This window comes from Diceros bicornis, chromosome 4 (assembly GCF_020826845.1).
Source record: "Diceros bicornis minor isolate mBicDic1 chromosome 4, mDicBic1.mat.cur, whole genome shotgun sequence".
NCBI lineage: Eukaryota > Metazoa > Chordata > Mammalia > Perissodactyla > Rhinocerotidae > Diceros > Diceros bicornis.
In genome coordinates, this window is record NC_080743.1 from 78455835 (window position 1) to 78481385 (window position 25551).

General features: G+C 38.5%; 1 protein-coding gene across 1 annotated transcript in view; it reads left to right on the plus strand.

Moving 5' to 3' along the window:
* FLVCR1 (FLVCR choline and heme transporter 1) overlaps nt 1–24506 on the plus strand; it is a 39488-nt gene extending 14982 nt beyond the window's left edge. Inside the window, exons 4-10 of the mRNA XM_058539830.1 lie at nt 13154–13221; nt 14206–14309; nt 16642–16752; nt 17457–17562; nt 17785–17896; nt 21808–21875; nt 22042–24506. Of these exons, the coding sequence (XP_058395813.1) occupies nt 13154–13221; nt 14206–14309; nt 16642–16752; nt 17457–17562; nt 17785–17896; nt 21808–21875; nt 22042–22116 (644 nt within the window). The 3' untranslated portion in view covers nt 22117–24506. The remainder of the gene's footprint in view (nt 1–13153; nt 13222–14205; nt 14310–16641; nt 16753–17456; nt 17563–17784; nt 17897–21807; nt 21876–22041) is intronic.
* Nucleotides 24507–25551: the final 1045 nt, after the last annotated feature.

A 25551-nucleotide genomic window follows, 5' to 3' on the forward strand; every position in this document is an offset into this window, starting at 1 on the left:
AGTAATGTTGGCCTCATAGAATGAGTTAGGAAGCATTCCATCTTCTTCAATTTTTTGGAATAGTTTGAGAAGGATAGGTATTAAATCTTTGAATGTTTGGTCTTTTGGGAGGTTTTTGATTACTGTTTCAATTTCTTTACTTTTGATTGGTCTATTCAGATTCTCTGTTTCTTCTTCAGTTTTGGGAGATTGTATGAGTCTAAGAATTTATCCATTTCTTCTAGGTTGTCCAATTTGTTGGCATATAGTTTTTCATTGTATTCTCTTATAATCCTTTGTATTTCTGTGGTATCTGTTCTAATTTCTCCTCTTTCATTTCTAATTTTATTTGTTTGAGTCTTCTCTCTTTTTTTCTTAATGAGTCTGGCTAAGGATTTGTCAATTTTGTTTATCTTCTCAAAGAACCAGCTCTTAGTTTCATTGATCCTTTCTGCTTCTTTTTTTAGTCTCTATTTCATTTATTTCTGCTCTAATTTTTATTATTTCCCTCCTGCTGACTTTGGGCTTTGTTCTTTTTCTAGTTCTGTTCAGTGTAGTTTAAGATTGCTTATTTGAGATTTTTCTTGTTTGTTGAGGTGGGCCTGTATTGCTTAAAATTTCTATCTTAGTACTACTTTTACTGCATCCCATAAGTATTGGTATGATGTATTTTCATTTTCATTTGTCTCCAGGTATTTTTTGATTTCTCCTTGGATTTCTTCATTGATCCAATGGTTGTTCAGTAGCATGTTGTTTAGTCTCCACATATTTGTGACTTTCCCGTGTTTTTTCTTGGTTTCATAGCATGGTGGTCAGAAAAGATGGTTGATATGATATCAATCTTCTTTTTTTTTTTTATTTTATTTTATTTTATTTATTTATTTTTTCCCCCAAAGCCCAGTAGATAGTTCTATGTCATAGCTGCACATCCTTCTAGTTGCTGTATGTGGGACACGGCCTCAGCATGGCCGGAGAAGCGGTGCGTCGGTGCGCGCCCGGGATCCGAACCCAGGCCGCCAGCACCGGAGCGCACGCACTTAACCTCTAAGCCACGGGGCCAGCCCTGATATCAGTCTTCTTAAATTTATTGAGGCTTGCCTTGTTTCCCAACATATGGTCTGTCTTTGAGAATGTTCCATGTGCACTTGAGAAGAATGTGTGTTCTCTGTTTTTGGATGGAATGTTCTATATATATCTATTAAGTCCATCTGGCCTAGTGTTTCATTTAAGGCCACTGTTTCCTTGTTGATTTTCTGTCTGGATGATCTATCCATTGATGTGAGTGAGGTGTTGAGGTCCCCTACTATTACTGCGTTGCTATCAATTTCTCCCTTTAGGTGTTGCTTTATATACTTTGGTGCTCCTGTGTTAGGTGCATATATATTCATAAGTGTTATGTCTTCTTGGTAGAATGTGCCTTTTATCATTATATACTGCTCCTCTTTGTCTCTCTTTGTCTTTTTATTCTTGGAGTCTGCTTTGTCTGATATAAGTAGGGCAACGCCTGCTTTCTTTTGCTTGCCATTTCCTTGGAGTATCATCTGCTGTTCCTTCACTCTGAGCCTATTTTTGTCTTTAGAGCTGAGAAGTGTTTCCTGGAGGCAGCGTATTGTTGGGTCTTGTTTTTTAATCCATCCAGCCACTCTGTGTCTTTTGATTGGAGAATTCAATCCATTTGCATTTAGAGTGATTATCCATATATGAAGGCTTAACACTGCCATTTTATCTCTTGTTTTCCAGGCGTTCTATATATCCATTGTTTCTCTTCCCTTATATTTCTGACTGCCATTTCAGTTTGGTGGTTTTTTGTGATGGTTTTCTCAGTTTTCTCTTTATTTGTGGTTTGTGTCTCTGCTTTGATTTTTTTTTAGTGGTTACCATGAGGTTTGTATAAAAGATCTCATAGATGAGATAGTCCCTTTTCTGATAGCCTCTTATCTCCATTAACCTAAGCAGGTTCCATCCCTTTCTGCTTCCCCTTCTGAGTCATTATTGTCACAAATTATTCTGTGTTGTGAGTTTGTGACTAAATTGAAGTGTTTATAGTTATTTTTGATGCTTTTCTTCCCTTTATCTTTTATGTTATACTTAAGTGTTTACTAACCTGTTCTGATAGCTGCAATTTTCTGATTTTGTCTGTCTGTTTATCTCATTGCTCAACGCTTTGTAAGCTTTTGCCTTTTTGTTTCAGGTAGGAGGCTTCCTTCATCATTTCTTATGAGGATGTCTAGTGGTGATGAACTCCCTCAGCTTTTGTTTATCTGGGAAAGCTTTTATTTCTCCATTGTATCTGAAGGATAGTTTCACTGGATAGAGTATTCTTGGCTGAAAGTTTTTGTCTTTCAGTATCCCCCCCACCCCAAAGCCCCAGTAGATAGTTGTATGTCATAGCTGCACATCCTTCTGGTTGCTGTATGTGGGATGCGGCCTCAGCATGGCCGGAGAAGCGGTGCATCGGTGTGCGCCCGGGATCTGAACCCAGGCCGCCAGCAGCGGAGCGCATGCACTTAACTGCTAAGCCACGGGGCCGGCCCTCTTTCAGTATTTTGAATATATTATTCCGTTCTCTCCTAGTAAGGTTTCTGCTGAGAAATCCACTGAAAGCCTGATAGGGGTTCCTTTCTAGGTTATTTTCTTCTGCCTTGTTCCCTTAATATTGTTTTTGTCATTAACTTTTGCCAGTTTTACTGTTATGTGCCTTGGTGAAGGTCTTTTTGCATTGATGTAATTAGGAGTTCTATTGGCTTCATATACTATAAGTCCAGTTCCTTCCCAAGGTTTGGGAAGTTCTCAGCTATTATTTCTTTGAACAAGCTCTCTGCTCCTTTCTCCCCCACTTCACCCTCTGGAATACCTATAATCCTTACGCAGCTTTTCCTAATTGAGTCAGATATTTCTTGAATTTCTTCATTTTTTTAAAAATCTTACTTCTTTCTCCTGCTCCACCTGAAGCATTTCTAGATTTCTATCCTCTAATTCACTAATTCTGTCCTTCGTAATGTGTGCTCTATTTTTTATGGTTTGTAAATTATTTTTTATCTCATTAATTATGTTCTTCATATCCAGAATATCTGAATGGGTTTTTTTAAGGGCTTAAATCTCTTTGGTGAAGTATTCCTTCTGCTCATTAATTTTATTTTTGAGCTTATTGAATTGTCTTTGTGAGTTTTCTTGTAACTTGTTGAGTTTCTTTATGACAAATATTTTAAATTTTCTGTCATTTAGACTATAAATTTCTGTGACTTCATAATTGGTTTCTGGAGACTTGTCATCTTCTTTCTGCTCTGAGTTGTTACTGTAGTTCTTCATGGCGTTTGATGAATGGATCTTTTGCTGGCATATTTGTGGTAATATCAGGTCGCAGATTCTACCTCCCAGCGCTCGGGGGGATCGGGAGCTGTGTTTTCTGATCTCGCCCCATCTGTGGGAAGTTGTGCGGGTAGGGATGCTCTGCCTTTGCACAGGCTGGCCACAGGTGCTCAGCGGGTTGCTCTTGTGCGGGTGGGGCCTCTGGGCTCAGTGGGCAGGGTGGACATGCTCAGGCTGGCACTGCGCTTGCGGGTGGTTTGACTGAACCGCTGCTCTTGGTGGGCGGTGCACCTTCCTGGGTGCTGTGCTGCCGCCACTCCATGGGGAGCGTTCCCATGGGCGGGGCCACCGCTGCACAGTGGGGGCTTCCACAGGCCAGACTGCTACTTTGAAAGCGCTCATGTGTGCAGGCCAGGGTGTCCCCACCTCCTCTTATAGTTGCCCCGGCTGCTGTCTGAGGCTCCGTGATCTGGCTCACTGCTGCCGGGGAGGCGGAGGGGTGCACTCACCTAGTCCTGCTGCTTCCTGGAATCTGGTCCACCCACCTTCAGGTGTATGGCTGCATGTATCTCTCAGGTGTCCTCTTCTGTGTAGGGAATCCTCTGTTGGTTAATGAATGTCCATTTAGTTGTAACTTAGAGGGGAGAGACAAAGGGAACAGCTCAGTTCGCCGTGATGCTGACGTCACTCCCCTTAATCTAGTGGTTTGAGCCTTAATTAATTAGATATGTTTAACTCTATAATGATAATTATAGCATATCATAAACTTGAACTTTGAACTAAAAGCAAAAACTTCAGAATGGATTTTCTTACGTTTTTAAAATAAAAATATAACAGATCTGGGGCCGGCCCCGTGGCTTAGCGGTTAAGTGTGCATGCTCCGCTACTGGCAGCCTGGGTTCGGATCTCGGGCGCACATCACCAACACACCGCTTGTCTGGCCATGCTGAGGTGACGTCCTACATACAGCAACTAGAAGGATGTGCAACTGCGACATACAACTGTCTACTGGGGCTTTGGGGAGAAAAAGGGGAAAAAAAAAAAAGAGGAGGATTGGCAATAGATGTTAGCTCAGGGCCAGTCTTCCTCAGCAAAAAGAGGAGGATTGGCAATGGATGTTAGCTCAGGGCCAGTCTTCCTCAGCAAAAAGAGGAGGATTGGCAATGGATGTTAGCTCAGAGCCAGTCTTCCTCACACACACACAAAAAAAAGATCTCAAATTGGGAAGCACTGTTGTCTTTTGTGAGTTGCCACAGAGTATTTTAGGTCCTTTATGAACTATAGTCATGACCGTTGTAAACATATGGGCAATGTCATTAATAGTTCCTTTCTTTGACCCTGTGGAAATTAGCATCTATTTTAACTCCTCATTCAAAACTAGATTTTAAGGAGGTCACCTTAACCAGTTCTAAGTTTTAAAAACAATTCTCATCCTTCTAGATCTGTCAGCATAGCTGACAGATATACATCCTAACACTGTAGCTTTGACTTCAGGCGCCAACACATTTGGTTCCATTCAGAGATTTCTGACAGTTTATTTTTTGTTTCTTATATTAACACTGTTTATATTAACCACCAACACTGCCTATTTCTGTCTTACTTGCCTTCAGAAGTCACTCACTGCTGTTTTCTTCTTTACATTTTTTGGGGAGTACACACCCTGGTACATAAATTGTTTTACAAATTGTAGCAGTTTACACCCTGACCTAAACTCTTACCCTTCTGCCAGGATTACTTCCCTCACTCCCTTTTTTTAGTGGAAATTGTTAAACACAAAAGTGAAACATATAATCTAATGAATTCCTGTGTACCCACCATCACCCAGCTTCAACAGTTATCAGCATTTCACCATTCTTGCTTTATCTATTTCCTGCACTTTTTTCTGGAATATTTTAAAGCAAATCCCGGATGTTGGAAGCAATGAAGCAAATCATCTCTTCATTAAATACTTCATGTCATAGTTCCTTTTCTTAATTTTGCTGATTACCTCCACTAGTTAGCTTAAAGTTAAAACTCATAACTAGGAAGTAGAGAAAATACAGTGGCTCACTATTACCTGTTAGAGCAAATTTATTTCTTAGATTGTCGTTTAAGGTGTCTTCTTTCACCGTTTCCCAATACAAAATTCTCTTTCCCAAATTTATAACCAACACCTTGTCACAGACACATATGCTCAGACACACAGACATGCCTCTACATGCATATACACTATTAATTCTAATCTCTGTAATTTTATGCCATTATTTCTTTTACCTGAAATGTGCTCCTTTTTTTCCTTAAGCAATCCTACAACAGCTAGCTTAATGTTTATCACACTTGTTGTTCATATTGTTATTCATTCATTTATTCTATCAATAATTATCAAGTATCAACTAATGTGGGCCAGCCCCGTGGCTTAGCGGTTAAGTGCGCGCACTCCACTGCTGGCGGCCAGGGTTCGGATCCTGGGATCGCACCGACGCACCACTTCTCCGGCCATGCTGAGGCCAGGTCCCACATACAGCAACTAGAAGGATGTGCAGCTATGACAGACAACTATCTACTGGCGCGTTGGGGGAAAAATAAATGAATAAAATCTTTAAAAAAAAAAAAATCAACTAATGTATAATAGCGCCCTAGATACTATGTGGGCTAGAAAGAAACGTGATATAAGCAATATATGATTTCCACCCTGAAGTGGTTATAATCCAGTTGAGGAGATAACATAATTATATAAACATCTGAAAAGTAAACAACAAGTTACTTATAACTTGTAAGAGTAATTAAGAGTTATTTATCAGAAAGGTAACAACACGAGAAGTTGTATGGCAAGTGCGTGCTAGAAGCCTTCAGAACACACAATTTGGGACAGGATAAGTGAAGAGAAGGAGTGGGGATGGCAGGGAGAGCATCACAGCAGAGGAGGTGGTTGAGCCTGGCCTTGAAGGACGGCTTAGATTTGCATAGAAAAAGGAGAAGAGGGAAGTGGCACAAGCAAGGGTCTTTTTTTGTTTGTTTGTTTGTTTTGTGTGAGGAAGATTGGCCCAGAGCTAACATCTTGCCGATCTTCCTCTTTTTGCTTGAGGAAGATTGTCCCTCAGCTAACATCTGTGCCAGTCTTCCTCTATTTTGTATGTGGGATGCCTCCACAGCATGACTTGATGAGTGGTGTGTAGGTCTGCGCCTGGGATCTGAACCTGCAAACCCTGGGCTGTTGAAGTGGAGTGCCTGAAGTTAACCACTGTGCCACCAGGCCAGCCCCAGCGAGGGTCTTTGATGGTGCCTTCTCTGACTACTATGATTTCTGTGGAGTTTGTGTATCTTTTATATCACATCATTTAATTTTATTTATTTATTTATTTATCCCCCCCCCCCCCCAAAGCCCCAGTAGATAGTTGTATGTCATAGTTGCACATCCTTCTAGTTGCTGTATGTGGGATGCGGCCTCAGCATGGCCGGAGAAGCGGTGTGTCGGTGCGCACCCGGGATCCGAACCCGGGCCGCCAGCAGCGGAGTGCGCGCACTTAACCACTAAGCCACGGGGCCGGCCCTATATCACATCATTTAGTACTTACTTGATTATACAGAAATGATTAGGTGAACTTTGTTTTTTAGTTGTTTGAATTTTATAAAGGGTTTTTGTATATATTATTTCATGTAACTTTTTTTTTTTTTTTTTTTTTTTTTAAAGATTTTATTTATTTTATTTTTTCCCCCCAAAGCCCCAGTAGATAGTTGTATGTCATAGCTGCACATCCTTCTAGTTGCTGTATGTGGGACTCAGCCTCAGGATGGACGGAGAAGTGGTGCCTCGATGCGCACCCGGGATCCGAACCCGGGCAACCAGCATCGCAGCGCGCGCACTTAACCACCAAGCCACGGGGCCGGCCCTTTCATGTAACTTTTTGAGACTGAAAGATTATCATACCTATTTTATAAATGAAGACTCTGAGTTCTCTTTTCTTAATTCTGAATTTTATTTATTTGTACAAAATTCAAAAGGTACAAAGGATGTACAATGAAAAGTTAGTCTTCCCCCATCTCTGTCCCCAGATCACCCAGTTCCCCTCCCCGGAGGCAATCACTGTTATCATCTGAAACTTATTTGTGAGGCTAGTATAACCTTGATATCAAAATCAGACAAGGAAAATGTAAAAGAAAAATTATAGGCCAATTTCACTTATGAACCTAGGTGTAAAAATCCAAAATAAAATATTACCAAAAGTAATCCAGCAATTTATGAAAATGATAATACATCCTGAGCAAGTTTGGTTTATCTCAGGAGTGAGAAATGATTTAGTACTAGAAATTTATGAATATAATTTACCACAGTAGGGGCCGGCCCAGTGGGATAGTGGTTAAGTGTATGAGCTCTGCTTCAGCGGCCCGGGGTTCGCAGGTTGGGATCCCAGGAGCACACCGACACACCCCTTGTCAAGCCATGCTGTGGCAGCGTCCCATATAAAGTAGAGGAAGATGGGCACAGATGTAAGCCCAGCACCAATCTTCCTCAGCAGAAAAGAGGAGGATTGGCATCAGATGTTAGCTCAGAGCTAATCTTCCTCACAAAAATAATAATAATTTACCACAGTAATAGATCAAAGAGGAAATTTTACCCAGTAACTGAGGAGAAAGCATTTGGTAGAATTCAATACCTAATGATTAAAGACTTTTAGCAAACTGAGAAGAAAAATAAACTTTCTGAACCTGATAAAGTATATCTATGAAAACCCTATAGCAAACACATTCTACAGGCAGAACCTTAGAAGCATTCCCCTTAAGAATCAGTAAGAAGTATCCCTTAAAGCAAGGGTGCCTACTGTCACCACTCCTATTCAGCATCCAACTGGAAGTCCTGGCTGGCCCAGTAATACAAGAAAAATGAAAACTGTATGAATTGAAAAGAAAAAAGATGCTATTATTCACAGGTAATACGATTAGGTATACCAGAGATCAGCAAGCTATGGCCTGTGAGCCAAATCTGGCTGTTGCCTATTTTTATACATAAAGTTTTGTTTTTTACATATTGTCTGGCTGCTTCTGAACTACAAGGGCAGCTTTGTGTAGTTGCATCAGAGACCATATGGCCTGCAAAGCTAACAATATTTATTGTCTGGCCCTTTACAGAAAATGTTTACTGACCCCCCTGGTCTAGAAAAATAATGCAAGAGAACCTACAGACAACTATTAGAACTAATAAGAATGAGTTTGGCAAGATTACTAGATATCTGACAATGTGAAAGTATCAATTGCATTCCTATGTATTTACAGGAATTGCATTCCTGTAAAAAGATACCTTTTATAATAGCAACCAAAACTATAAGATGCCTAGGAATCTGCCAAAAGAACTTTATAAATTATATATTTGTGAAACATTAAAAGACATAAGAGAAGACCTAAATTAATTGGGGGGATATACCATGTTTATGGAAGACTGAAGATTACAATGATGTCAGTTAACCTTACAGGCCCATTGTATTAACAAATGCCAGTTGTAGACTTGGATTAATGGAAAGGCCAGATACGAGCACTGCTTATGAAATTAAACAGTTTACTTGGTGAAGGAATTAGAAAGAAGGAGTTGGGTACACTGTAGAGAATTTGATAATATTCTGCGGGGCAGTTGGAGAAGTTTCTCAGCCTCATATTCTTCACCAAAGGGGTCCATAGTTAGGGATCACAGTGTTTGAATGAGTGAGAGTCACATCACACTTTATGAAAGTGCACCTGTCCCCCTCCATGCCTAGTGTTATATACATAATGTTGGAGCAGACTTGCACATGGGATAGCCCGGGTAGAGACTATACTCCTAGGACAAGTTTTTAGGATTATGTACAGTGTCCAAAACTTAGGAACCAAACAGACTAAGATAAAATTTTTTTTTGAGGTAGGGCTATTTGGAGAAACCATGATCCCTCACTATCCCACCTAGCACTACTTGCTATCTGAAACTCAGACAAATACCATACTGCAGATCCAGGCAACAGTATTCCTTGCTATTATAATTCTTTATCCAGACTCTTGCTATCCTTACTCAGGTCTGGAATAGATTCAAGATCATCATAGGGTGCAGTGCAGGAGAGTACACTCAGGCCTGAGCACAGGCCTCCTTTGTTTTCTTGGCCTCCTCAGGGTAACCTGTGCATTCCTGAACTCAACAGGAAAGAAGTAATAAAGCCCAGCTCCCAGGTTTTTTTATTTTCATTTACTTTTTTATTGAGGTAACATTAGTTTATAACATTATATAAATTTCAGGTGTACATCATTATATTTCGACTTCTGTATAGGCTAATCATGTTCAATGCCAAAAGCCTAGTTGCCATTCATCACTGTACAGATATGTCCTTTTACCCCTTTCGCCTTCCCCCCACCCTTCCCCTCTGGTAACCACCAATCTATTCTCTGTATCTATGTGTTTGTTTGCTGTTGTTTTTTTATCTTCCACATGAGTGAAATTATGGTATTTGGCTTTCTCCTTCTGACTGACTTCGCTTAGCATAATACCCTAAAGGTCTATCCATGTTGTCACAGATGGCAAGATTTCACCTTTTTTTTTATAGCTGAGTAGTATTCCATTGTGTGTGTGTGTGTGTGTGTGTGTGTGTGTGTGTGTATACCACATCTTTATTCATTAATCCATTGATGGACACTTAGGCTGTTTCCAAGTCTTGGCTATTGTGAATAATGCTGCAGTGAACATAGGGGTGCATATGTCTTTTCAAATTAGTGTTTTTGTGTTCTTTGGATAAATACCCAGAAGTGGAATAGCTGGATCATGTGGTAGTTCCATTTTTAATTTATTGGGGAATCTCCATATTGTTTTCTGTAGTGGCTGCACCAGTTTGCATTCCTACCAGCAGTGTATGAGGGTTCCCTTTTATCCGTATCCTCTTTGACACTTGTTATTTCTTGTCTTTTTAATAATAGCCATTCAGATGGGCATGAGGTGGTATCTCATTGTGGTTTTGATTTGTATTTCCCTGATAATTAGTGACGTTGAACATCTGTTCATGTGCCTGTTGGCCATCTGTATAGCTTCTTTGGAAAAATGTCTGTTCAGATCCTTTGCCCATTTTTTAATCAGGTTGTTTGTTTTTTTTGTTGTTGAGTTGTATGAGTTCTTCATATATTTTGTATATTAGCCCCTTATCAGATATATGATTTGTAGATATATTCTTCCAATTGTTAGGTTGTCTTTTCGTTTTGTTCCTAGTTTCCTTTGCCATGCAGAAGCTTTTTAGTTTGATGTAGTCCCATTTGTTTATTTTTTCCTTTGTTCCCTTGCCTGAGGAGGCGTGATATTCAAAAAGATATTGCTAAGACCAATGTCCAAAAGTGTACTGCCTATATTTTCTTCTGGGAGTTTTATGGTTTCAGGTCTTACATTCAAGTCTTTAATCCATTTTGAGTTAATTTTTGGGTATGGAGTAAGATAATGATCTACTTTCATTCTTTGGCATGTGGCTGACCGTATTCCCAGCACCATTTATTAAAGAGACTTTCCTTTCTTCACCCAGGGGTTTTTCATAAGATCTTTAGACCAGCTATAGTCCTCATCCTGCAATCTCCAGTTTAAACAGGATTTGTAATGGAACTTGACTACTTCCAAAATTCTTCTAAGAAGAGTAAGGGCCCAAAACAACAAAGATAATTTTGATGAAGAACAAGATGAGGGACTCATTCTTAGATGTCATGATTTATAAAGCAGTGGTGATTAAGATGTGAGGTATGATCAAGGGATAGGCAATTAGATCACTGGGACAGAATAGAGAGCCCAGGGACCTACCCCTGGGTATCAGTTGGCATGGGCTAGGTTGTATTATAACAATGAAACCCCACCAAAACAACCTTAGTGGCCTAATGCATCAAAAGTTTATTTCTTGCCAATGCTACATGTTCAGTGTGAATTGGCAGCAATGGTCCGTGCATCAGAGTTACTCAGGGATCCAGGCGGACATCTCAGTACACGCTTCCCTGATTACTAAGGTAGAAAATGGGAAATGTCACTTTTGCTCACATTGAAGTCACGTGGCCATGATACTAAATGCCTAAAAAGAGAAAAATTAGAATATTTGTGAACAGCTCTAATGACTAGAACATTATGTATGTATGTAAACTTGATGTTTGGCAGAAGAGAAACTATATAGTAAATTGTTGTGGGATAATTGATTATCCATACGGGAAAAATAAAGTAAAATTAGGTCTCTACATCATACCATGCACAAAACTGAATTGTAGTGGATTAAAGACCAAAGGGTAAAAATTAGAACGTTAAACTTTTAAAAGCAAATATAGGAAGTCATCTTTAGTATTCTTAAAAGAATTTCTTAATGGAAAAAACATAAACTCTAAAGAAAAGAATTAATAAATATGATTACATTAAAATAATGGTCTTTTCTAAAAAGACACCATAAAAAGTGAAAAGACGTAGACTGAGAAAATGTCTGCAATGCATATAGCCAACAAAGGTTTAGTACCTATAATATAAAAATAACTCCTACTAATCAATAAGAAAAGAACAATTCAAGGAGACCAGAAGGCATTTATGTGTTTGTGTATGGGTGTATTGCTCATATATGATGCTCAGCCTTACTAGTAATCAAGGAAATCAAAACCAGAGTAAGGTACAATATCACATACGTTCATTCAAATTGGCAAGAAAAATTTTTTTTAATCTGATGAAAACAGATTTCGCAAGCATGTAGAGTAAGGAACTCTGCTGGTAGTGTAAACTGATACAGCTGTTTTGAAGAACAATTTGGCTATATCCAGAAAGTAGAAGTTCTATTCCTAGTTATATATTTAGAAAAACCCTTATACATAAGAACAAAAACCATATTCGTTACAATATTGTTTTAAATAGTGAAAAACTGCAAAAGCCTTATTGACAGGATGAGTTCATTAAATTGAAGTATATTCACGCAATGGACTATTATACAGCAGAGAAAACTAATGAACTAGAACTAAAAGTATCAACATGGATAAATCTCAAAACCGTAATATTGAGTGATAAGAGCAAGTTGCAGATGGCTACAAATAGTATATTATTTATATAAGGTTTAAATACATTCAGAATAATTCTAATTGTTATTTATGGATACACATATATTGTAATATATAAAATGATAAGCACCAAGATCAGGATAGGGGTTACCTCTGAGAAAGAATAGAAGAGAAGTATAGGATTAGGGAAGGTGTGAAAAATGAATCTGAAGCAAAGATGGCAAAATGTTGTTTGACAAAGCTGGGTGATGAGTAAAGAGTGTTTGTTAAATTATTGTCTGCACTATTTTGTATGCTCAAAATATTTAATAATAAAGAGAGGCAAATAATCAACTTAAGTCTCAACTAGGTTAAGAGACTTAACTAAAGTCATGCTGTATGTGCAAGGAAACACGAGGATTCAAACAAGTTGTATGCTTCCTGAGAACCCACTGTTTTTATTTTTCTCTTTTTAAGTATTCTTTAGTTAACACTGTATCACTAATTGTCTCTTAAGTCTTTGATGCAGGGATGAGATCTCTGAAGCAGGGATTCTGCCTTTTGCTTTAACGTTGATGAGCTCGAGTCCATCGCAGGCGCTCAGGAAGCAATCCATTGCATGATTGCCATCCACAGTGTTATGCATGGGGATGTGATTTATGGTCGGTATATCTGAGTCTAAATGATAATAAAGGTGTAAGGACAAAATTATACTGTCATAATCTCCAGTAAGTTTAGGTGTTAAATCGATCAGTTCACATCCTGAAAGGGAATAGCAAGAGTTGTTAATTTTCTGTCAGCTGTGTGAGAAACACAATATATTTTCACAACTGTCACCGAGTAGTCCCTATCTCTTTATGAACTAGTTAATGGTACATTTATAGTTTTCTGTTTATTGTTGTAGGTATCATGACTGGAGCATTTTATTCAGTCTCAACATTATTAAATCAAATGATACTGACATATTATGAGGTAAGCATCTACCTATATCTTGTTGAACATCTGGCCCAGAATTTTTCTTTAGCAGTAGAATTCCTGTTAGCAGGATCATAAGATTAAAGATTTATGACCTTGTTGCTGTAAAAGATATATATTTGTTTTAATTGAGAATACATTTAATACAATTTATAAAATGTACAAGATGGAAAGCAGAAGTTATTATTGCTTTGATAATACCTAATTCTTTTCTTTTATTCTTTTTTAAAGAAATAGTGTGATAGGTCATATGGAAAAAGAAAAGAAAAAATTTTAAGGGAAACCAACACAAATATAAAGAAGTAAATATCGAGCTCTGACCTCTCTTTTTTGTTTGTTTGTTTGTTTGTTTTGTTTTCTTTTGTTTTTGAGGAAGATCAGCCCTGAGCTAACATCAGCCAATCCTCCTCTTTTTGCTGGGGAAGACTGGCCCTGGGCTAACATCCATGCCCATCTTCCTCTACTTTATATGGGACGCCGCCACAGCATGTCTTGACAAGCGGTGCCTCGGTGCACGCCCAGGATCCGAACCGGCGAACCCCTGGCCGCCACAGTGGAGCGCGCGCGCTTAACCACTTGTGCCACCGGGCCGGCCTCAGCTCTGACCTCTCTTTGTTTTTGAAAGGAGAAAGCAGTTGTAATATGTAAAAGCTATCAGATTAACCTTCTTTTCAGACATCTGTGAATTACTTAAGAATTCTAACAAAAATCATTGTACTTCTAACCATGGAGGATCAGGAAGAATTTCCTTTTTGATTTTTCCTATATTTTAGGGGATTTTTTTCTAGTTTTAAAGTAGAATGTCCTTTATATGTGCTTTACTTGCCCCTGCCCCCCTCACCCTAACACATAGACTGAATCTTCCTATTGTATGCTTCATTTTATCTGATTATTTTCATTGATTATGAAAAGATATGGGAATGTGAAGGATCTATTTGAATCAGAAGTATCTGGTTAACTTCTTAAGAAAATTCTTTTAAGGGAGAAGAGGTGAATGCTGGAAGGATTGGGCTAACGCTGGTAGTAGCTGGAATGGTGGGCTCCATTCTTTGTGGCTTATGGCTGGATTATACCAAAACATACAAGTAAGTGAAAATAGATAAATGTATGGTGTACAACCTAAGGTATTTTGATTTTAAAGGACTTTGCTTTTTATTTTAAGAAATTTTGGATTGGGGCCAGCCCGGTGGCATAGCGCTTAAGTGCGTGCGCTCGGCTGTGGCAGCCCAAGGTTCGGATCCTGGGTGCCCACCGACACACTGCTTGTGAAGCCATGCTGTGGTGGCATCCCATATAAAGTGGAGGAAGATGGGCGTGGATGTTAGCCCAGGGCTAATGTCCCTCACAAAAAAAAAAAAAAGAGAGAAATTTTGGATGTACTATTACTAAAAGTCTTCGATTCTAGACACTCTTAGGTTCCCTTCACTTCCAAATGTTTCTGTAGTCTATGTATTGTCTTATTTTATTGGTCATATTTATTTCAACTTTGGGAACTTGGATTCCTAATGAACCTTCTTCTCCTCTAATAATACTCCTACATACCACTTCAGAAGTGGTATTTCTATTTTTTTAGAATTTCTATTCTTAAAAAAGCCCTTTCTGAGAAACATTTGACTTTTGACAGAAATTTTATACTGCTGTTTTCTCATGTTGTGAGCATAAAACAAACAAAAGTTCTTTCCTGCTAAAAAATTGTTATTGAGCATAGGCTTTTTTTGGTAAAAAGTTTTTAGCTAACATGCCCCCAAACCATAGCACCACTTAACTATAATATAATATGTAGTGTTTTCATGTTGTATTAATTGTACATCTATATGGCACCAGCAAAATGCTAATACATAAGAAAAAGGAATACCAACTGGGAGCCTCAGAAGGGGGTTTCAGAGGCAGCATCTCTTGCACTGGGCCTTAAAAGAATAGCTCCACTTTTTAACAGGTGTAAACTTCACATAGCTTGGGAGAAATGGATGAGTGGAACTGTGAATGAATGAATGGAATGAAATGAATGAATCAAGTGTGGAACTGTGTCCTATGCACCTTTCAAGACCCAAGATCTGTTTGATACCATTCTCTACACCCTTCCAGAATACCTCTGATCTTGAAATTCTCCAAGAGAGTTCTCCTATAATTTAAGACAGTACTTGCTGCGGCTTTGTTATTGTGAAATGGCAGCTTAGATCGAAACCCATTAATGTGTCGATGAAGGGAGCACGTTACCAAGCAAGGGCTCACCACCTGATTTGCGTAAAGAGCCAATTATTATGGCATCAGCCTTTGGGAAAATCTTTGTGAGATTGATCTGCAAGGAGACAGGAGGCATATGCTCTCAGATCTGTCTCCCTGATCCAGGGCTTGGGACAAAATTTATGAGATGAAGTGTAGGGTGGTCTGAAGTGTGGAGAATAGGTGATTGGAGGTAAGGAGAAGCGAGGTAATTGATGCTCTGCACAAGCATAGTCAAGCTTCACGGCTCTTCGTAGGATGCATGCTCACAAAATGGTGGTGTTAGCATGATCTGAGGGTGGAGTTTTCAGCCCTTCGACATCAAAAAGGTCACTTATCAAGCACTTGCGCAGGCCCAGTTGATGAGTTGGTGGTCTCAACTGGCCTGAACTGGACAAGGGGTCTCAGTTCCTGAAAAACCACTCTTAATTACTCTGTTGATAAGATGGGGTCAGTTGAACTGGTCCTAGAGGGCCCGTTGTTACAAGCATACATGAAGGATTAAATTTATTAATAGTCTTTAGTCCATTATATAATGAGAAAACTTGATAGGCATAGAAGTGTGTTCTTTGTTACCCTGGCTTGCTTCTCAGGGTAAGTGCCGTTCATTTTCCAAACTCCTTGTGTTTTGCGTTGCTCTTAGCTAGGAATTGTGGCAAGAAAATATGATCCCTGTCCTTAAGACCTTTGTGGTCTAAATGGGGAAAATAAAGCATTCACATATGAAAAGTTAAATAATAGTATAACAGACTAAAATAGATGCCCTGAGTTCTTCCAGTAGCCATCAAGTGCCAGTTATGTAGATAGTAAAATGATAAGGGAGTTTGGAAGAAAGAGACAATCTTGTAAACTGCAGTGGTTAGGAAAGGCATTTTGTAAGAGGTGGAATTTGAATCTTGAAATATGAATAGGGAACTATCCCATTTGGTGGTATAAAAATGATTTTTTCCAAATGAATATTCCTTCCTGCCTAAGCATTGGATATGGTGTGGGTTTTATTGTCTGCTGAATCTTAAATCTTAAGCTTTCAAGTCCATGGTCTAGTGGAAACATTTTCCATAGATAAGGAAAACCTAATCTTGAAGACGACCAAAGAATTAGTACTGTATGGACAGAGCAATGGCTAGCCAGATGATTTTTATGTGCCTAGGAAAATCAGACAAAATACTAACAATTTTGTTATTTTTGTTTTAGACAGACTACTCTGACAGTTTACATTTTGTCTTTTGTTGGAATGGTTATATTTACTTGCACGTTGGACCTTGGATACATTATCATCGTGTTTATTACTGGAGGGGTGCTTGGGTAAGCATCAAATGAGTTTAGGAGGAATGACAGCATACTATTATAATTCTGAAGTATTGTTACTATGGTTTTTAATTTTTAAAGTTTATCCAAAGGTTCTTTAATATTTTAAACTTTAAAGGATCTAGCCTGTGCATATAAATGTATAATTCTTTAGAAATATAAAAACTAGTTTAAAATTGTTTTTTGATCTATAGGTGAAAAACGGATAAGCCTTACTTAATCCAGGTAACTTTATTTACGTAGAAAGACAACTTAGAAAACTAAAGGTAGGGGCCAGCCCCGTGGCCTCGTGGTTAGGTTCGGCATACTCCACTTCAGTGGCCCAGGTTCAGTTCTTGGGTGCGGGCCTACACCACTTGTTGGTGGCCATGCTGTGGCAGCAACCCACATAAAAAAAAAATAGAGGAAGATTGGCACAGATGTTAGCTCAAGGCGAATCTTCCTCACCAAAAAGAAAACAAAAAAAAGAAAACGAGGTAAATTTTTCTCAGAACAAAAAAAATTAGGAATTGTTTGGCTTCTCAGTTCTCATGACGTTGGGCTGGTTGGTGAGTAATAATAGTGCCTTACTTTCATATCAACTTCAAAATGTTCGCTTATTTGATCATTAGAATAAGGCTGAGAAGTAGAATGATTGGATTGCCTCAATATGTGATACTGTCCTGTTAATTCTTTCTGTAATTCTGGATTGGTTTTCTTAGTTTCTTCATGACTGGTTACCTCCCCTTGGGTTTCGAATTTGCTGTTGAGATCACTTACCCAGAATCTGAAGGTACTTCCTCTGGTCTCCTTAATGCTGCTGCGCAGGTAAACCTCTGATTTCTCTTAAACTGAAGATGGTTAGTTTACCGAATATTCTATTGGATAATGAGTTTGACCATAGTTTTTGTTTTAAAAATTCCACCTTTCAATGAATGTTTCTAGAAGCCAAATCATATGAATAAAATAGTTAAGAAAAGTTCTGGGGAAAACATAACAGTTATGTTAAAGAAGTAAACTTAATAAAAATTATTTCTCATTTTATTTTAGACATTTGGAATTTTATTCACATTGGTTCAAGGAATGCTCACATCAAACTATGGTCCTAAGGCAGGAAACATTTTCCTCTGTGTTTGGATGTTTATAGGCAGCATTTTAACAGGTAAATTAGGGTATTTTTCTGACAAAGTCCTCATGTCATGTTGTCTTTATATTTTTGTGTATATTGATTCTCAGTGGCTTGGCAGAACTCAAAAAAAAAATGAGATAAAAAGCAGGATATTATTTGTTTTCTTCCAAGGATATGAGTCTATTAGTTCGTTTTTCAGGTTTCAAACTCAATACACTTACTATGCGTTGAAAACAAAACCGTTGTATCAAAAGTCAGTCAAGACCTGGAGTGGGCAGACCCGGCCTCAAGTTCTGATTCTGCCGCTCACTAGCTGTGTGACTTTAGACAAGTTTCTTAACCTCTCAAATCCTCCTTTCCTCATTTATATCATAAGGTATTAAAAAGTCTGCCTTAGAGAGTTGCTGTGAGGATAAACTGACGTGATTCGTGAAAAGCTCCTCGTACGGTGCCTGGCACCTAGGACGTACCTAGTCACGTTAGCTGTTATTATTTTTTTTTTTTTAAGATTTTATTTATTTATTTATTTCCCTCAAAGCCCCAGTAGATAGTTGTATGTCATAGTTGCACATCCTTCTAGTTGCTGTATGTGGGACGCGGCCTCAGCATGGCCAGAGAAGCGGTGCGTCGGTGCGCGCCCGGGATCCGAACCCAGGCCGCCGGTAGCGGAGCATGCGCACTTAACCGCTAAGCCACGGGGCCGGCCCACGTTAGCTGTTATTATAATGTGACAGTGGCAGTGAGAAGTCAGATGGTGGTGGTGGAAACAGCGTGTGGAATGGTTAGCCACTTCTTACACTTCTTAGGTATATAGTCATGCGTCGCTTAACAAGGATACCTTCTGAAAAGTGCATCATTCGGTGATTTTGTCATTGTGTGAACATCATAGAATGTATTTACACAAACCTAGGTGGTGTAGCCTACTGCACACCTGGGCTATAGAGTACTGATCTTATGGCACCGTCGTTGTGTATGCGGTCAGTTGACCAAAACGTCGTTATGCAGCACGTGACTGTAATCAGAGTAGATGTGGGTGGGAGACTAGTGCCCAATCTGTAGAGAACGGGTATGTAAAAGAACTTTTATCCATAGTTTGTCCAGGCACATAAGTGTAAAAACGGATTTAGAAACAAGACTTACGTCCAGCAGTGCTTCCAGCTCCATGTTGTCTTCTACTGTTATTTCCCTTTGTTAATTTCTTTCTGCATTCCTTTACCAACATGAGAGACAGGCCTGTCAGAAAGATGTGAATCAAGGCTTCTTTTTATGTTTATTGACTACCTGATCATTCTTTTTGAAAGCCCCAATATGAAGTCTTACCAGTGGTAAACATTTATTTTGGAAAAACACAAGCACCTAAGGTCAGTCTTCATTCATTACATTCAAAGAGAGCGAATGTAACCTGTGTCCTCAAAGAAAAACATGCTACCATGGGGGAGTTGTTTCCCTTGTTCGTTTCAGTTAGTAGAAGAAAGCATACAAAACTGTGAAACATGTAATACATTAACTGCCTTAACTACTACTGATCTGTCATAAATAATTCTGTGTTGGTTCTTAAGTTCCAGGAAAGTAACATATGTCTGTCAAATTGCCTGTTATTGTTGGATTGTTGGACCAAAAAAGGGAGCAGTTTGGTACTCTGTTTTCACATTATTTTTATAATCAGATTCATAAATGTTAATTCAAATAAATCAAGTCTAGAAAACTAATTAAGAGGTTAAAAAAAAAAGATCTTTAAAATTGTTTTACATTGATACTTTTACCATCTAAAAATGCTAATTAATTTACCTCAACTGTTGAGAATTTTACTGAGCAGAGTGTGATGGGTTTATATATCCAGTATTCATATATTGTCTAGACAGGAAAGGGGGCAAGAAATTCCTGAGGTGTGATAAAGGTGGTACCTTTTCTTGTTACATTTTTTTTTTCCTAGAGTTGCCGGAAGTTCTTGTTTTGACATAGAAATTGGCATTTGAATGCAGTGCATTTTGCTTTTGCAAGGCTAACAGCTCTCTGTAAAGCATATTATTTGTCCTTAGCCCACTTGTGTCCATTGAAAAAAGTGGGTGATAATGCCATACATAGTGTTTCTAAATTCTATAATTAGTATTAATTCTATAATTAGTAAAAGAAATACACATTTCCTCCTTATTAAAAAATGAGTGGGTAGCCTCTTTGATTTGGTGAATTGTACAACATTGTAGAGCTGATTAGTCAATGGCGATCACTGCTGCAATTTAAAGCAGCATAGTGTTTTAATGTCTAAACTGCTTTTAAATATGGTCTCATTCCACAACATCACCAGTTTCTTTAAAATCATTTAAATGCATTCAGAAAGGCCATATTGACATATATCCAATTAGCTCAGCATAAATATCTGAATTTCTGAAACATTGGTATCAATAATGGAGCAGAATTACAAGGGGCAGTGTGAATTTCAAAGGAAGCATTAGACTAACTTTTAGAACATTGATGTTACTTTCATCTTTTATTTTTACTTTGCTATCTGACTGATTAGATTACTTAATTATCCACAAGCTTGTATCTTCTTGTCTTATTTTACACTCTCCTTGAGCAGTCTATGGCTTTACCACTTTAACACTAATAACTTTCAAATCTTTATCTCCAGACCCTGATCTCTTTTACATTTCAGACCAGTATATCCAGTTATATATCTGTCTTCAGACCTAGATGTCCTATGGGCATCTGATAGCACAGGCTGCCCAGAACTAAACTTACTGGGACTGGCCCCAAGGCCTAGTGGTTAAGTTCTGTGCGCTCTGCTTCAGCAGCCCAGGTTCAGTTCCCGGGTGCAGACCTACACCACTCATCAGCGACCATGCTGTGGCAGTGACCCACATACAAAATGAAGGAAGACTGCACAGATATCAGCTCAGGGCGAATCTTCCTCAAGCAAAAAAAGAACTAAACTTACCATCTTCCCACCACACCTATTCCTCTTGCATTTTCAGTTTCAGTAACCAAGACCACCATCCATTCATTGCTCAAGCAGGAAAACTCTAAGTCACCCACTTCTTTCTTTCTTCCTTCCCTCCATTTTTCATATTCTGTCAAATCACCAAACCATGTTGGTTCTATCCTAAAATATCTCTGAAATCTGTCCCTGTATCACCATTTCTCACGTTCAGGATTGCCATCTCAGCAGAATTAAAGCCTCTTGTCTGACATTCCTGCCTCTGGTCTTGTTGCTGATGATCATCCTCCACAGAGCTGCTAGGTTGAGCTCCCTAACATGTAGGCCTGATAGTGTCTTTCCCTACTCAGATGTAGTGTCAACTCCTTTACACGGTGTACACGATACCTCAAACCCAGCCTTATTTCCTGCCACCTCCCTGTTGTACTTGATGCTCCAGTGATCTCAGACTACCTCTAGTGCCAAGAACAGGTTATACTCTTTCTGTCCTGATTTCTTTTTGCATATACTTTTTTCTGCCTGCCTAGAATGCCTTCCTCTCTCCTCTTCCCTGCTCGATAAGTTCCTCCTCATTTTTCAAGTTCAATTCAAATGTGTGTCCTCTGGCAAGCCTTCTCTGATTTCCTTTGGCTGACATAGGCATTTTTTCTCCCGTGCTCCCACTACAACTTTTACATACCTGCATCATTGCACTTCTCCTACAATGTTATAATGTTTGCATGTCAGTATTTCCCTAGATCAGAGGATCCTTTAGGGAAAGAAGTGGCACTTTTGATCTTTGTGTCTTTGGTTCCTAGCATCCTGTATGTGTTCACTAATGAATGACTTGCTAATTAAGTTGGTGGCTTAGAGAGGTACTGTTATTTTTTCAGGCTACGAGATTGCTATTGAATATTATGGTACTGTAGTGTGCTAAATTTGACAATATCCAAAAGGACTTTGCACTGCTTAGAGAAAAGTATATTCATATATACTCTATGGTAACTCCATTGATGCTTCTCTGTTTTAGCATTAATCAAGTCTGATCTGAGAAGACACAATATAAATATAGGAATTGCAAATGGCGATATTAAAGCTGTAAGTAATGAGTATTTTTGTGACTATACTGTTGAGAAATGTGTGCATAGAATAAGTGTGAAACCGATCTATCTAGTCAGCTGTTTTTTATTCCTGAGCCACCTGTTTATCTGTCATAATGGCATATGCCAGATACTATGCATTTATTTTCTGATTCTTTCTACAGGTACCAGTTGATAGTCCCACAGATCAAGAATCAAAAACTATTATGATGTCTAAGTCGTCAGAATCAGCAATTTAAGGTGAAAGGAAAAGTTAATATCATGTGATAATTGAGCAGTAAGGCTTGGTTTATAGATTATGGGGCATGGACACTTGGTTGAAAATTATTATTATATGACTCCTAAATGTTATTACTGTTTTGCTTAATTGTTAATTTAAGCAATATCTTACTAAAAATATTTTCACTTACATCATTTTAACACTACCATTTATAGAATGAATGTCCCATTTTTAGTGTTAAATTGTCGATCTGAAAGTAAGCTTCAAAAGTAAGTGTTTTCCTTTTTTGTAGAGAGTGGAAGCTTAGAAGGCTTTAAAATAATATTGAGGGCTAATGCCTTTAAGTCACATAAGAGTACACGCAGTTTATATATGAAAATATCCAGTGGAACCAAGTATGCAATATATTCCTAATTGGCTCTCTTTCCACTGTTCTTACCAACTGTCCAAGCCCCCTCAGTATGCCAACATGACCCTCCTAAGCCACAAAGGACAGTATTGGAATGAGACTTCGGATGACCTCTAAGATTTTTCCCGTTTCTTATCTTCTTGTCACAGAGTGCTCTGTAGCGGACACTGTCAGTGGCTATAAGGACTCTTCTGTGTACAGATTGAACCCATGGCTTTGGTTTTAGACTTATGTTCTATTTAAGCCAAGGAGCCCGGGCGCAGGCTCATTATCTTCAGTTTCTCTCTGTGCTGCCTTCCTGTCATGGTATAAATGCTACCGCTATGTTTTTTCACTCCAACTTGAAATAGAGTAGTTTTGTACCCATTGCCTTTTTTACTCTCGTTTTTTCAGTATATAACTTTCTAGTAAGAAAACTCCATCCTGTATGTTATTGGCTTTTTCATGATTTTTTGTATCACACCTTATACTTTTGCCTTGAAGATTCCTGAGATAAGGAGTCTATAATAACTTAAGATACCCTAGGTTCCCATTCAGTGGAGACCTCTTGAAATGCCATCTGTCCTAATTCTCAGTACCATTTTTTATGGTCATTCTCCTTTGAGGAGAACTTTGCCCAGGTATGTGCTCCCTCAGTGTTGGGGGAGTGGATTCTTCTCTTCACCACAGAGTGTACGTAGTCTCCATACTGTTGGAAGAGTCTGCTCTTTTACATGCTCAGGGCAAGGAGAATAGGACCAAATGTGTTTGCACAGTGCCTACCGCTGCATTTTGTTTACAGTGAGAATTTGAATATTATTCATGTCCTGACTCTCTAAGCTGATAGAGAGTATCTTATGAGTAATGACATTTAAGCAGCCATAATATTTATATTATGTCCACATAAACAAAAAGAAAGCCATCAGGTATGTCTTTGAATACCCTTGAAGTGAATTAGCAATTCTGATTTGAGCATAGTATATATGTTGCTTTATATTCAAACTGTAACATTCTCTGTAATCAAACAACAGTAAATTATGTAGACTCTTACCTTGGAGAGTGTGTTGGCAGAACTTAGCTGGGAATCAGGAAGTCCAGGTCTGTGTCCTGGATCTGTTTCTCCTGGCAGCATTTCCTCGTGCATATAATGCATGTGTTCAATTTAATCTCAAAGATCTTTTGTGAATCTTCAATGCTTTCATCATGAGGTAGACCAAATCATTGTAGCACAAGAATTTAAATCTAGCCAGAGAAGAATTCTCTAGACAATTGGATAGACAGTGGTGATTGTTACTTTGTAGATCCAGGGAATTTAAAATCTGTTTTTAGCCTTTTTATTCAGTTGGTGGTTGCTCAGGCAGAATATGCTGAATCATTACCTTCCTTATTATTTATATCACAGGCTTTATGGCCAAAAATGTACTTAAGGTCCCTTCTCTAAATAATTGTTTTTGTTTTTAAACTCTCTATGTTGTTTAACATAATGATGTACTTGTTGAGTTCCTGAGGTTTTGAATAAGTTATAGATAAAAGTTGGAATACTTTATTTCTGAAAAGATATACATATATGTCATCTGTATTTTTCCTTGTTGATTAGAAAAGATGAAATATGATCATGTGACAAAACACAAAATGAATTGATAATTTTTCTGTATTTTGAATTACAGTTGTCTGTTATATGTCAAACCAGAATGTCATATAATTCTTTGTCATATCTTTGGAAAATGTTGGGTAACCATCACTTGTGTAAATTTTAATCAATGATTTCAGAAAGAAACTGGATATTTTCAGAAGCTGTTGCGTTTATAAATGTTGCAAATAATATAGCTTTTGCCTTTTCTGAATGTTGGAGAAATGTCTTTAAAAATATGTTTAGGCGTTAACTCAAGAGTGTTGCTGGAAGAATGTCTGTCTGTCTTCAGTCTTTTTTAATGTTCTAGTTTTTGCTTTTTGTATTATTTATCCGTATGCTTGTTCTTCAGTATTTCAGATTTGAAATAAATTTATTTTTTTAATGTTAATTTTGTATGGCTTTTTTTGTTTTAAATTTTAAGTTCTGATACTTAGGTACACGTGGAGAGTGGAAAAGGATTATATGATTTCAGAATGGCCAGAGAGGTGGTTTGTGGAACACAAGGAAACAGAGTCAAACCAAGGTCAGGGCTAAAACAGCAAAGCATCGAGGGCTTCATCTCCTTTCCTTACTTTGGTGCCCCCGCATTGGGCACATGGGCTGCCTGCAAGGAGCCGTCATGGGACACGACACCTAAGCTTCAGGCTCTTCTCTATCTTTCTCTCCCGGTAGCATGTGCCTGTATTGTACCTTACATCCCATAGTATGCGTCACTTTTCCTCGAGGCCTTGCTGATTAATATAATAAAACCAATCTGGAAGTTTCTTCAGTGAAAAATAGGGTACAATAAACATGCACTCTTTGTAAGATTAAATGAGAATAATACATGAAAAGTATTTAGCATAAAGCTTGACATAGCACTCAAAAGGTGGCTACTATTTTTATGCATTAGTGACTGGTACCTAGCGATGTACTACCACTTATATGTATTTAGATTTGGAGAGAAAAAGTTCAAGTGATTCATATCAAAAGAATAACAATGAGGAAAATTTGAGGTCCTGTGGTGGGGGTCAATAGAGAAGATATTTGGAGAGGAGGGGAGTGGTGCCTATGCTGTTCAAATCAGACCAGGCAGGGGCTGCCCACTCCAGATCCCCCCAAAGCTCATCCTGTGTACTAATAAACTGGTTGGGGACTATGAAGGAAATTGTAATTGAGACTGGAGGCTAGATGATTGATTGGTCTAGGGCTGTGACTCCCAAAGGTTTTGGTCTCAGAATTCTTTTACACTTAAAAGTCATTTAGGGGGCTGGCCCTGTGGCGTAATGGTGAAGTTCGGCATGCTCTGCTTTCGTGGCCCAGGTTCCTGGGTTCAGATCTCAGGTATGGATCTATAGCGACAGCCATGCTGAGGTGGCGACCCACATATAAAGTGGAGGAGGATTGGCACAGATAGTAGCTCAGGGCTGATCTTCCTCAGCAAACAAAAAAAT